Raw genomic sequence first — 13,966 nt, 5'->3', positions numbered from 1 at the left:
GCAATATTGCAGCTGTATCCTGATGCCAAAGATGGCACACAATCAGGTTGGAGGCGGTGAGGAAGCCTTGTGGTTCAAGTGTTTCCTTGTCAAGTCAAAGACTACATGGGTACAATGTGTGAAGCCAATTTATGGTGTTCCCTGCCCTGATATTGCTGGAATATTGCTACAAGCGGCGTAAAAGCATACTCACTCACTTTAACGTTGCAGGTGGTATGGTTGGTGTAGATGAAGAGTGACTTGGTCCAGAAAGAAGGTCTATTTGCACCAACACATCAAATCATATTTAACCATCATAAATAGAAGTAAATATCCTGATTTTGACCAACCAGATTCAAGCTTTCTTGTCCCCATGTGATATGACTTAAAAAGTGTTGACTTTGATGTGAATGCTCATTAAGAATCATTTACTCTTACTGCCTTTCATAAGGGGCAACTTACCAGATCGGATGGTCAGGCTCGCTAACATGTTTGATGATGCTAATGATGCCATTCACTGGATTGTCTGGTCTAGACTCGATTTTTTACAGACCACAGTCATACAGCTGGAATATTGTTGAGTATGGCGTTAAACAACAACTACAGTTTGGAGGATGAGGTCAGTTGTTCAGTAATCGATCAGCTATAGGTGATGAAAACATCACTTGAAGCTCCCTTTAATCCGTCAATATCGGGTCATCGATGCACGCCCCACCTCGACGACGGCCAGAAGATGTAGACGTCAGATCACAAGAAATAAAATTAGACACTATTCTTGTCGGAGGGCCTGTGCTAACTGATCCTTGTAACAATGGGGACATGGTCGTGCACAAATTTGGTGGTCAAGGTGACCCATCAAGTGTTCTATAGGTGATAAGTCTGTTGATTGTGCTGGCCATGGTAAGACGTGTGGAGCCTTTTGTTTTCTTGCTGAAACAGGGTTGTGGAAGCTGTTGCTAGAACGGTAGCAGAACAGGGTGAGAGATTGGTCAGTGTAACGCTGTCCAGTGGCGTTGCCATGCAAAATCACCAGGTCTGTGTTTTCATGGATACAGATGCCGCCGGGGCGGTCGGGTAGCCTAGTGGTTAAAGCGTTCGCTCGTCACGCCGAAGACCCTGGTTCGATTCCCTACAAAGGTACAATGTGTGAAGCCCATTTGTGGTGTCCCCCGCCGTGATATTGCTGGAATATTGCTAAAAGCGGCGTAAAACTTCACTCACTCACTCACTCACTCACTCACTCACGACAGATGCCGCCACTTCCAAACGTTTCGACAGCTTAAAAGCAACAACATGAAGTTCCTTCTCCTCGTCGGCGGTAAACACAAATTCTTCCATCTGCTAAGAAAAGCTGGAATCTCCGTAGATTTGACTCTTTGCCAGTTTCGAGCCCATCGATGTCGGTGTTCCGGTGTCAGCGTTACACAACGTGGTGGTCAGCCCTGATATTATACCGACGCGGTCTCCTGGACACTGTCCAGCTACTGACATGGATGACTCTCGCAGCTGATGATTCCTCAGAAGGAGGATATCGTTTTCATGGGTGGTGGTGACACGTCTGCCACTCCTGGGCCTTCTACTAGTACTCTTCCGCCCACAGTCCGTTTGGCTCCAAATGAGAACGATAAATTGAAAAAAATTCAAAATCGGGAATAGTCTATGCCATGTTAATACGGTACTAACTAATGAATACCCTGTACCCAACAATATTCCTATCACTGGGGAAAAAGTTGTTTTAGAACCTATCATGTTATGTGTACAAGTTGACATCTTGCACGGAGGGGGGCACAACGGTAGGAGGAAGCGTTATGTGTCACTCTCTAACCGTCTGAAAAGTTCGTTGCTCCAGCAGTTGTGAGTACAAACAAGTATAGTTGACCATTTTGCTGTCAATTTAAAGAATTTAACGCCGCACTCAGCAATATTCCAGCTGTATGACGGCGGTCTGTAAATAATCGAGTCTGGACCAGACAACCCAGTGATTAATATCATGAGCTTCGATCCACGCAATTGGGATCGATGACATGCATCAACCAAGTCAGCGAGCCTGACAAACTTATCCCGTTAGTCGCCTCTTACGACAAGCATAGTCGCCTTTTACAGCAAGCATGGGTTGCTAAAGACCTATTCTACCCCGGATCTTCGGAGGGGTATATGGTGTTATGTACCCTGTGTGTGAACCAAAGTACCCCGAACCGTTGCCCGCTCCTTAACCAATCAGAAGCTAGTATTTTAATGTAAGGTGAAATAAATAGTTTTGAAAAAAATGGTCTTTTATTATACAAAAATGCTTTATTATTCTGTTCTGTTTTTAATTCACCTACATCTGTATAGTTACTATGTTTTAGTGAAGAGTGAGAAATTCTTAACATTCTTTCCATAGGTTGAATCATCTTTGCCAAGCATATCCCATGTGGAAGCCAGTTTTGGATGTTAAATGTATGTAGTTATTGGGAGGCATACTACACTGGATGATTGGGGATGGGTAACAGCTGTAGTAGATAGGAAATATCTGTATAATACGGTATAATTATTCAAATATATGTTAAACAATATGCGTTTGAGAAAAACTTTGTCACATATCATATTTGTAGAACTCCAAAAAACACCTACATGATAGGGTTTGGAGGTTTTAATCAGAAGATTATTAATGTATGGTTTCCAATAATTATGTTAACAGAACTGACGAGTTTTCTATAGACGTTCTTCTTAGAGAGCATAGGCGTGAAGTTCAATATTGTAATTAATGTGCAAGCAACTCTAAATTCCTGGTGCGGAAAATATTCTTCATCACAATCCCACTTTTCAATCACACTGAGCATATCACATGACGCAGGTGGAAGTGTCAACTTGTGTTTCTAATAGTTGCTGAATACGGTTCATGTCAGCAGTGGATCGATTATGGCATTAACAGAAAGGTTGTTGGTTTGTTGCTTAACGCCACACCCAGCAATATTCCAGCTGTATGACGGCGGTCTGTAAATAATCGAGTCTGGAACGGACAATCCAGTGATTAATATCATGAGCATTGATCCACGCTATTGGGATCGATGACATGCATCAACCAAGTCAGCGAGCCTGACCACCCGATCCCGTTAGTCGCCTCTTACGACAAGCATAGTCGCCCTGGTAAGTACAGATCAAGTTGACACCAGCAAACATGGTAATAAATTTAGTATTTCACAGTAACCTCTACTTATGCGCCTCTGATCTACTTTTAGATAACATGATTCTTGGAGCTTTGTGTTTACAACTAATTGGCATATAAGTCCATATGTTATAATAAGTAACGCAATGGCATATTACGTTTGCGTTTCCATGAGGTATTGTAAAAGTGAAAATATGTTAAAACGACGTTTGTACATTTGAGAAATAACGTTATTTTAAACGACAACAAATATTCCCTTTAATTGTGAAAAATCACTCCAATTCTTTTCCTACTAGTATCATTTCTATTCTCACAGATTTATCTGTAGGATTCCAGACTTAGTGCCCCTGGAAAGCAAATTGGGAATAAATTATTAATATGATATCTTTTTAATAGTTTCTTCATTTTCTTAATTTCAGAGATATGTTAACATTGCAGTAATGTACATGTAAGACGAAGTTCTTTATTGGTCACGTTATTTCTACAAAGCCATAACAATATTTATAATAATAATGGTATGAAATTCTAAATGCTTATGTTTGAATTTGTACATACAAACCGTGAATGTGCATCAGTGTCTGAATAGAGCATTGTTGTATTTGGACAATGTGTTTTGCATTGATTTTGTTTGAACATGTGTTTTGACATTTTCGTAATTTCATTTTATAAGTGGTAAAATTTCTATTGGCTGTCAGTTTAGTGATCTTTGGGTATTCAATATGACTTATACTCCCTGGGGTCCAGTCGTTTAGGTATATTTATATCAATGCAGTAAACATTTTTTTAAATAATTCTACTTAAATACTGTTTCTTATTTGCACCTGTTAGTGTGCTACCTCAAGTGTATAAGGGGCGCATAAACTAACAACGTTCCATGTGCCTTATTAACAATCCGCAAGACATGGCGCCCTTTTTATGCATTATTCACTGCAGTAGAAATCATGTATGTATAATATTGATCTGGAAAGAAGTACAGGAACGCATGCTGATGAGGATGCACTAGGTAATTAGGTAAACTAGGTGTTGTTATACCATTGGGGTTTTGACATTTTTCTTGCGTATTTGTACGCAAACAACTCAAAATGAAAAAATATTTTGCGTATGTTTTACGCAAATGCATTATAAACATCCTGCATTTTGAACAGAAATAAGATTTTCTATTACCGGCTGACCTAACCAACTATGCCAAATATGTCTTCTTAGAAACATTGCAAAAGATAGAAAGTCAGTTGAGCTTACGTTATGCCGTCTTGTCTGCCTGTATGTCCATCCGTCTGCCATTACATTTTCCAAATCCCTTTTCATACAACAAGATCTATTTAGCGGAAACATTACATGAATTACCCCAGCTATGTCACGAAAAAGTGCTTTATAAGTTTCAATCTAATTTTATACATGGCCGTCTGGCAGCCATATTGGAAAGTTTAACCAATAACTCAGCTATTTCACCATGTGTCTTTGTGAAATTTGATGTGCAGTAATAAGTTTGATTTTATTTGTTAGTTGTTTTACACCACACTCAGCAATATTCAAGCTACACCACAGCAGACTCTAAGAAATTAGTCTGGTCCAACACAAACCAGTTGTGAATATTAAAAGCAAATCCAACGCCCTTCTCGGTAAACCATAACACGAAAACACAGTATTAAGGGTATTCTCTCAGGCTTCTGACCAACCTCAAACATCGCTGTCATATTGATGTCTATTTGACATTGCTCAGTCTTTTCTACATCCATCATCATGAAAACTGATACTGAGTAATTACACGTGGTGTGACCAACAATAACAACTGTATGAGATCTGTATTGTAATAGTTATCACAGCGTGATCTGGCTATCAATCAGTGTCATTATAGTCATGATGAAGTGTAGCTGTGCCCTATGCATGTATCATGTTTTATTTAATGAACATGCTGTGAGCAAGTGTTAAGGAGAGACGTATGGTATAAACAAAGCGGCAAAAGAAAGAATAGATTCGCAATTTGTAATTTTCCTAAAAACAGCTATCACTAGTGGAAAGTGGGTGTTGGGAATATGACTGCCCAGGAACAGGTACCCCACAACACCTCACCCGAACGCGCCACCTTTGACGGCGCTCGTGCGGTGACAAATAAATGGTGAAACAGGTTTCCCGCCTATGGCATAAACTGCACGTGCATGTTAGCTGTATAAATACGTTCGTCTGCAGAATATAGCCACACGTGATGAAAGCACACAAAAGAAATGCCACGACTGTCACAGGAGCAGAGAGAGAGAGCCATCGGTAAGGCCGAAATGGGGGCAACACAGGTCCAAATTGCCAGAAGGTTTGGTTGTACACCATTGACAGTAGCCAGGCTGGATTCAACGGTACAGGCAGACAGGGAGGACACAGGACAGGCCTAGAAACGGACGACCCCAAGTGACAACACCACTGAAAGTTGTCAACCCTGCCCTTTATGAATCCGACCCGTGAAGATCCGGGGTAGAATAGGTCTTCAACAACCCATGCTTGCCGTAAAAGGCGACTATGCTTGTAAAAAGGCGACTAACAGGATCTGGTGGTCAGGCTCGCTGACTTGGCAGAAGCATGTCATCGATCCCAATTGCGTGGAACGATGCTCATGATATCAATCACTGGATTGTCTGGTTCAGACTCGATTATTTACAGACCGCCGTCATATAGCTGGAATATTGCTGAGTGCGGCGTAAAACAACAAACCAAACAAACCAAACCAAAACTTTATGAATCCTAGGTGAAACACCACATGCGAAAAATAACTTGGTTTCACTTCTGCCAGTTACATTAAAATATCACAGAGTATTATTAAAGTTATCACAATATGTTCAGAGCTCTTTAAAATATCAACTAAAAGTACTGGTATCATATTCAAGGATATGGTAGCATGGTTTTGAGACAAATAGGCTTGTCCAGCCATCCTCATGACTTCCCCATGTCCATGAATAAAGGTTAGCTTCTGTACCTTTGGTACTCGGCTTTTGGTTTGGAATAAAACTTGGCAGGATGTGATACAGTGTGGTTGAAATTTAACGGAACATCGATCAGGTTGTTTACCTAAAGGATTGTAACTTGTTCTACCAGGTGCAGGGACACTGGTATATCTGACTCTCCTTCCCCCCAACACCACATCCCCTAGAGGCATCTTAGCCGCGGACAGGACCATCCAGAACGGGGGATAACATGTCAATATCAGAAACTGATGGTGCACCTGGGGACAACATGCCTTTGGGCCCGAATACATTAAGGCGAAAGGCATATTGCATGCAGGGCTGTAAGCAGTCGCGACATGTATACATGCTTTGGTCAAACCAACAGCTTTAGGAATTATCCTGCAATTGACTTTCTTGAGTTTTAATGTTCATGTTGTTTTGAAAATAAGCTCACCATGACATCAACATTGTAACAGTAAAGAGGTATTTATTGTGTGCAGATTTTAAAACAGTAATTAAATAGGTTTGATGGTGTGAGTGAGCATGGTTTTACGCCGCTTTTAGCAATAATCCAGCAATATCACGGCGAGGCACACCAAAAATCGGCTTCAAACATTGTACACATATCGGGAATCGAACCCGGATCTTCGGCTTGAAGAGTGAACGCTTTAACCACTAGGCTACCCGACCGCCCCTTTGATGGTAGGAAAGAGGAAGTTTACGGACTTGTGTTTCGTTTAAACTTTTACACACATATGTAGAATCTAGCATTAGAGGATTGTTGAAACACGAGATACTGACGACATTATCTCAACAATCCTGTAATGCTGGAGATATAATACACATGTACATGGTACAATTAAACACAAAAGCCAACCCTACATAAAACTGGTACATGGTGTTCGACTCTGATGGTGGTGAACTTGTCTTCATGTGCTTGCTGTGTATAAATTGGCCTGTGGGTTCTCTGTCATAATTTGCAAATATAATGAGTATTCGTTGAAACCCCCGGACTTGTAGATCGCACTTAGGCGGTTACTGCTGGCAACGTCATTGCTCAAATCCATTTTCGTGAGTTCGGACATTTGTCGACTCTGGAGTCCTCACTCGGTGTGTATCGTCCGAATTAACGGGGTTCACTGTATAATGTATACGCCGTCTATCATATACTGAGTGCGGTATTATTCTAGGATGATACTGATACCGGTGTGTGTCATTTAACTGGATATCTGAGGCTGACATATTAAACCATAAAATACATGAACGTTATTATGTTTTGACGTTGCAAAGTAACAGATGTGCAGGTTAACAGATGAACCACCACCTGTTACACATAATTGAAACCAACCTGAGTGAGCAAATGATCGATTATGTCACAGCTTGTGATGTATAAGGCCAAAACAAAACCGAAAATCTGATTTCAAATGATAAAATGTTATGGTTTATTTTACCATCAAACACCTCTATAACCTCTATATGGAAAACACATGGTTAGTCTGTGGAGAAGGGTGCTTCCTAGCAAACATAAATTTTATCTGTAAGGGTGTGAGTCCACAAGCCCCTAAATCCAGACTTCGAATTCTGTCACCACACAGACCTGTTGATATTATCAGCAGCGATCCACTACGATGGGGTACGGTGATACGCCAACAACCATATTAAAGAAGCCACATATTGTAACCACACGGCACTGACTTCAGTTGGCTGACCACAGCATGGCATGCACTATAAGGATATATTCTGAATTATTACACTTGACAAATTAATTAGCATTAAAACCTTTAAAAAATACGTCGGTATATAAGCCTACAGAAATAAGTATAATTCTGATAGAACTTATCCGATGAATAATAATTCATTTCAAGTTGGGACATAAGCAAAGTTGGCCTATTTTTTTTAAAGAACGTCATGTCAAATCGTTTATGGCGTCATGAACAATGGGTGACGTCATCTTCAATAATGTGCGACAATGCGGACATGCAAAGGGTCAGTGCCACCAGCAAACAAGAAGGAAAGTGCCGACACAACTGTCCCTGGTTGAAATATTCAGAACAGACAATTGACTGGCTTTTGCATGTGTTTGTGACGGGTGCCATCGGTGGGGCAGAATACGCACACCTTTTCGCGAACACCTGGTGTCATTACTTTTTTATAGTGATTCATAAACACAGGCTTATGATATAGTCGGGATTGTACAATCGACTCTTCTTTATGTAGAGCTTTCCATTGGATATGGAAAGGGTTTTGTCGCTTTAATATAATAATAACAATGGCATGTCTTTCTCAATTCCAATGGGGCTGTATCTCTCCTTAACAGACCGAGATAAATGTCTGATTCTTGTAAGAAATACACTAAGTTCAGAGTTGATGGTTGATTTACTGTGATCTAACATTCAAATCTAAACAGGTTTAAGACTTCTGAGCATGCGTAATGACATCAGTAAGATTCTTGGAGATCAAATGAAGCATGCCACTTGTCACCAGCTTAGGACTGCATGTTCATGACTTCATTATCTGTCCTTGGACACAGACACACACACACACACACACACGAAACACACACGACACACACACATACACACACACATGACACACACATACATGACACACATATACACACACAAACGACACACACACACATATATTGTACATGACACACACACATGACACATACACATACACATACATACACACACACATACATACACACATCACAGCACACACACACACACACACGACACACACATACACACACACATGACACACACATACATGACACACACATATACACACACAAACGACACACACACATACATTGTACATGACACACACACATACATGACACATATACACACACATACATACACACACACATACACACATCACACACACATACATACACACATCACAGCACAACACACACACATACATACACACACACACATACAAACACACATCACAACACACACATACACACACATACATACACACACACACACACACACACACATACATACACACATCACACACACACATACATACACACATCACACACACACATACATACATACACACATCACACACACACACACATACACACACATACACACACACATACACACACACACACACACACACACACACACACACACACACACACACACACACACACACACCACTCCGGTTGCTGAGAGTCTCTTGGACTACACATACATAAACCCAGATAATACTCTGACATATGTATGTGGACATATTTTGCAGCAGTTTTCCAGATGTTCTTGAATCTCTTCCAGGTGACTGGGTCCAACAAGGGCGTGGGGTTTGCCGTCGTCAGAGCGTTGTGTAAAAGCTACCATGGGGACGTCTTTCTCACATGTAACTAATTACCCTTATTTCTAGTGGATCAAATAGCCTGTTCTGAATTGTGAATGGTAAAACTTAATTATTATTCCTTTTCAGAAATATTGCAAACGGCAAATCTGAGAAATCTGAAATTTATTTACGCTTATGCTTTACGCTTTTGGAATCTTTATGGCATTCCAGGAAAGTTCAGGTGGGTCCAGTTTTCTTCAAATTTCGACCTCCCGAGTAAACTGGTTAGCAAGGGCACATGTGATATAGTATGTGAGACCTAGCTGGTACTTTTACTAATTTAGCTCACACAGGCTAAAGAAGGTTCTACTCTGATGTGTTCCCAGATTTCTCCTCTGCATTTTTGCAGAGTTACCTCCCTTAGGTATCCCATGTGTCAACGTTTATGGGGTTTGAGACATCAATTTGAGCTAATACTAGGCTTTTGCCAATATTTGAATTCAATTGTCTACCTCCACCACACAGCTCGAGGGGTAGGTCGTGGCCAAGCAGCCATCGCTGACCTAAACAAGGAAGGCTTGCAGCCCAAGTTCCATCAGCTAGACATCAACGACCGGTCAAGTGTAGATCAGTTGAAGTCCTTCCTACAGACCACCTACGGGGGATTGGATGTCCTGGTCAACAATGCCGGAATAGCATACAAGGTATAACATCTGGTTACTGCGATGCTGGAATAGCATACAAGACGTAATTTCTTGTTATTATGACGATGGAAGAGCGTACAAGGTATAACATCTTGTTATTGTGACAATGGAAGAGCGTACAAGGTATAATATCTTGTTATTGTGACAATGGAAGAGCGTACAAGGTATAACATCTTGTTATTGTGACAATGAAAGAGCGTACAAGGTATAACATCTTGTTATTGTGACAATGAAAGAGCGTACAAGGTATAACATCTTGTTATTTTGACAATGAAAGAGCGTACAAGGTATAACATCTTGTTATTGTGACAATGGAAGAGCGTACAAGGTATAATATCTTGTTATTGTGACAATGGAAGAGCGTACAAGGTATAATATCTTGTTATTGTGACAATGGAAGAGCGTACAAGGTATAATATCTTGTTATTGTGATTATATCTCTGATGCGGGAGGATACAGGAGAAAATGTTAAATATGTAAAAATCAAATATTTACATAGGTATAAAGTCATACAGTAAGATGTATCTGTGGTATGTCTTTGATTTGAGTCATGTAACTTAAATAATTGTCTTGCAATGAATGATTATCAGTTCAAACAAATGGAATTGACCTAATGATTATTCAATAAGTATTTTCTCATGAGAACTTAAATATTAAAAGTGGTAATCCCCCTGTAATATTACCTCCACTGTGTACTTACTGCAAACGTTAGACATTTTATACATGATGTATCGCCTGTATAACGTGGGCAATTTGTCTTGCTTATGTTTTGGGGGCGGTCGGGTAGCCTAGTGGTTAAAGCGTTCGCTCGTCACGCCGAAGACCCGGGTTCGATTCCCGACATGGGTACAATGTGTGAAGCCAATTTCTGGTGTCCCCCGCCGTGATATTGCTGGAATATTGCTAAAAGCGGCGTAAAACCATACTCACTCACTTGCTTATGCTTGGATCAGGGATTTACCTGTTGATAAATCCTGTATCCGATACGCATAAAACTTAAATCGGAAACAAAACATATACAGACTGCATCCACTTGGATGCAGTCAAATTGTATTTATGTTTCGGAATGAGTAATGCTATTTCATGGCGGATAACTAATTTCTGTACGTTATCATTTGTAAAATACAATACATAGATTTGTTACAATTGGCCAAAGCCACATCTATCTTTTTTTCATTGACGACCTCTCAGCATAGACAGTCTTACTAGAGTGGTAGAGTACTGCACACAATTTGTGACATTATCTGACTCCCATTTTATAGGTTTGCACCCTACAATTGAAGGTTTTGAGTTTCCTGGACCTCCCAAATATGTCATTGTGTTAGGAGTAGCTGGACACCCAGTGGTATGATGTAGACATCTCAAATATGTTTTGTTTTTTTGTTACACTTATAGTCAGCATGAACCAGTATTCTACCACCCTTAGTGTGAAAAATAAACTGGACTTGAACTCGTGCGTTTGCCGTAATGGTTATGACCTACACTTCGAATTCGTAACTTGATCTTAATATACCTAGCCATGATTTTGGCTCACTTTAAGTAACAACAACAGATACAGTTGATTATCAACATATGAAACATGCACTAACTTGACTGGTAATAAAAACTTTTCTAGGGGAAAGGTGTTCACGAAGAATTCAACTGTCAAATGCTAACTTCAGCTTCTGAGCTGTTGAGCAAACTGGTGTTCACCTGTCAGGAACAGAGTATAATCCCCTAGACATAATCCCCTTAATCTTCCTGAATTTCAGTTTTGAGCTAACTGGGAAGACCCCAAAATATAACCCAGGTATTCACTGTAAGATTACATAGATGGTCCAGATCACTCGCCGTCAACGACTAGACATACAAAGCCTGACCAAATTGAGAAAATGTATTTATGACTGAAATTTGACAAAACTTAATATTCATATTCTCGTGAGAGGAATCTCCATCACTTTTCGGCTCACCGTTAAATAGGGTTACTAGAGTTCTCATTATGAAATATGTCTTGGAAAATGGTGAAATGTCAGTTTCACTTAATATTGGTATGTTCTGGTATGTGATTGGTAAAGATCGAAGGTAACGTCAACCATTGTGAATAAGGCAGCAATGATTGTGTACATACTGTCTTGGGTATTTACTCTTGAAATTAACGAAATTCAAATGAGTCATCAACCACAGCCTGGGATGAAGGTCATGGAGGCAGCAGTTGTCTAAAGGATGACGGGTTGCCTAATCTCATACCAGTCTGGCTGACAGTCTTTGATATTCCAGAAAGCTCACCCAGCCCCTTTCTCGGAGCGTGCTGAAGTTACGTGTAAGACGAACTTCTGGGCCACCCTGGATGTTTGCCGTGTTCTGTTCCCCCTGCTCCGACCTCACGCCAGGTACGACACAACAACATCTCAGCGTTCATCATGTGTATCACATCCTGTGTATCATGGACTATATTATATTTTGTACCCCATGATCGAACTTATTGTGTTCTAAAGGGGTCCTTGTGCTAACCTTAATTTTATTGTGAAGATTTAGGGGGTCACTAGATGGAATAACTTCAGGTGCTACCCTCAAGGACAGCTGGATACCTCTTTAGAATAAAAACTGCCGTTGACCACATAGTACTTAAAGGAAAATGAAAGAGCAGAAAAATATTTGGAAGCTATGCATATTTAACAAAAGAAATGAATACAAGCTTATGTTCATGATAGAGAGAGGGAGGGAGAGATGGTTGATAAGGAATGTTCACGGGCTCCTTCCTTTGGAATGGTTCTAAGGTTTTTAGTTGTCTCACTTAAATACCAGGAGCTTCTGGGAGCATGTCCCCCACCAACGAATTTTCTTTTTTAAACAATAGCTATCCTAACTACATGTTAAAGACCGCTTCATATAGCGGGAATATTGCTGAGTGCGGCGTTAAACAACAAACAACACAAACAAGGGTCAGCTGGATGATCTTGTGTTGAAGCAGTAACGTGAAACTGGATTTTATTGTCATTTTTATCCTAAGTACATCAAGATGCCCCAAAGTCCCAAAGTCAGTTTTTGTTCGAGCATTCCACCATGTCACTCAACCATCACAGAATGTTCTACCGCTGTTCAAGGTCGCTTCAAGGACCCTAGCCTGACAATGAACGGTCTGGAGAAGATCATGCAGAAGTTTGTTGAGTAAGTCAGAGAAAAATATGAGGCGATGTGACAAGGGGTTTTACATCGATTATTTCACTTCTATAGAATCTTAGCACATAAATGACACATCTATTTATGCAAACAAGTAATCACCGATAACTCCAATAGACTGCTTTAGGACCAAGGAGACATTTACGCCGTGCCATTTTTATGACATGGAAACACAATCTTTTAAGAATGGATATGATTTTACAACTCCCACAATTGTATTGTTGTGGCTGTACTGTCAGTTGTGCTCTTCTATGTGCAGTATTGTCAAGGCAGGTAAACACCAGAACCATGGATTCCCAAACACGTAGGGCGTCATGTCCAAGATCGGGGTCCTTCATCCAAGACAGAGAAATCAGGAAGGACTCAAGAGAGGACATCGTCATCAATACGGTGAGATCATAGCTTGATGGTTTTGATAACTGATTCCCTTACGATGATGATGATGATGATGATGATGATGTGTTTCCTTCAGTGCTGTTCGGGCAGCGTGACAACAGACATGTCAAGTCACCAAGGCACAAAGACTATCGATGAAGGTGAGCAGTTTTGCAGGACATATTCAGAAACACCAGGCTGTGATGTAGTTTGTGTTCCTGTCCAAGTATGACTCCCAGCTTCTATTCAAATGTCTTTGGCTTCCTCGTTGTCATCGACTCCTAGAGCAGATTAGGTCCATAATAACCCATACTTATGTTACCTGGGGCTACATGGGGCCCAAGTATCCCTTACGTATC

General features: G+C 40.5%; 1 protein-coding gene across 1 annotated transcript; it reads left to right on the top strand.

Moving 5' to 3' along the window:
* Positions 1-7,994: 7,994 nt before the first annotated feature.
* LOC124147515 (carbonyl reductase [NADPH] 1-like) lies at positions 7,995-13,839 on the top strand. Its single transcript, XM_048388233.1, has 7 exons — positions 7,995-8,043; positions 9,319-9,432; positions 9,895-10,073; positions 12,330-12,442; positions 13,107-13,220; positions 13,472-13,622; positions 13,705-13,839. The coding sequence occupies exons 1-7, from the start codon at positions 7,995-7,997 to the stop codon at positions 13,837-13,839; spliced, it is 855 nt and encodes a 284-aa protein (XP_048244190.1).
* The last annotated feature ends 127 nt before the right edge of the window (positions 13,840-13,966 follow it).

The sequence above is a fragment of the Haliotis rufescens genome, unplaced genomic scaffold (assembly GCF_023055435.1).
Source record: "Haliotis rufescens isolate VD_foot unplaced genomic scaffold, xgHalRufe1.0.p SCAF_7, whole genome shotgun sequence".
Classification (NCBI taxonomy): domain Eukaryota; kingdom Metazoa; phylum Mollusca; class Gastropoda; order Lepetellida; family Haliotidae; genus Haliotis; species Haliotis rufescens.
The sequence above is the reverse complement of the archived record's forward strand: the minus strand, read 5'-3'. Positions and strand labels throughout refer to the sequence as shown.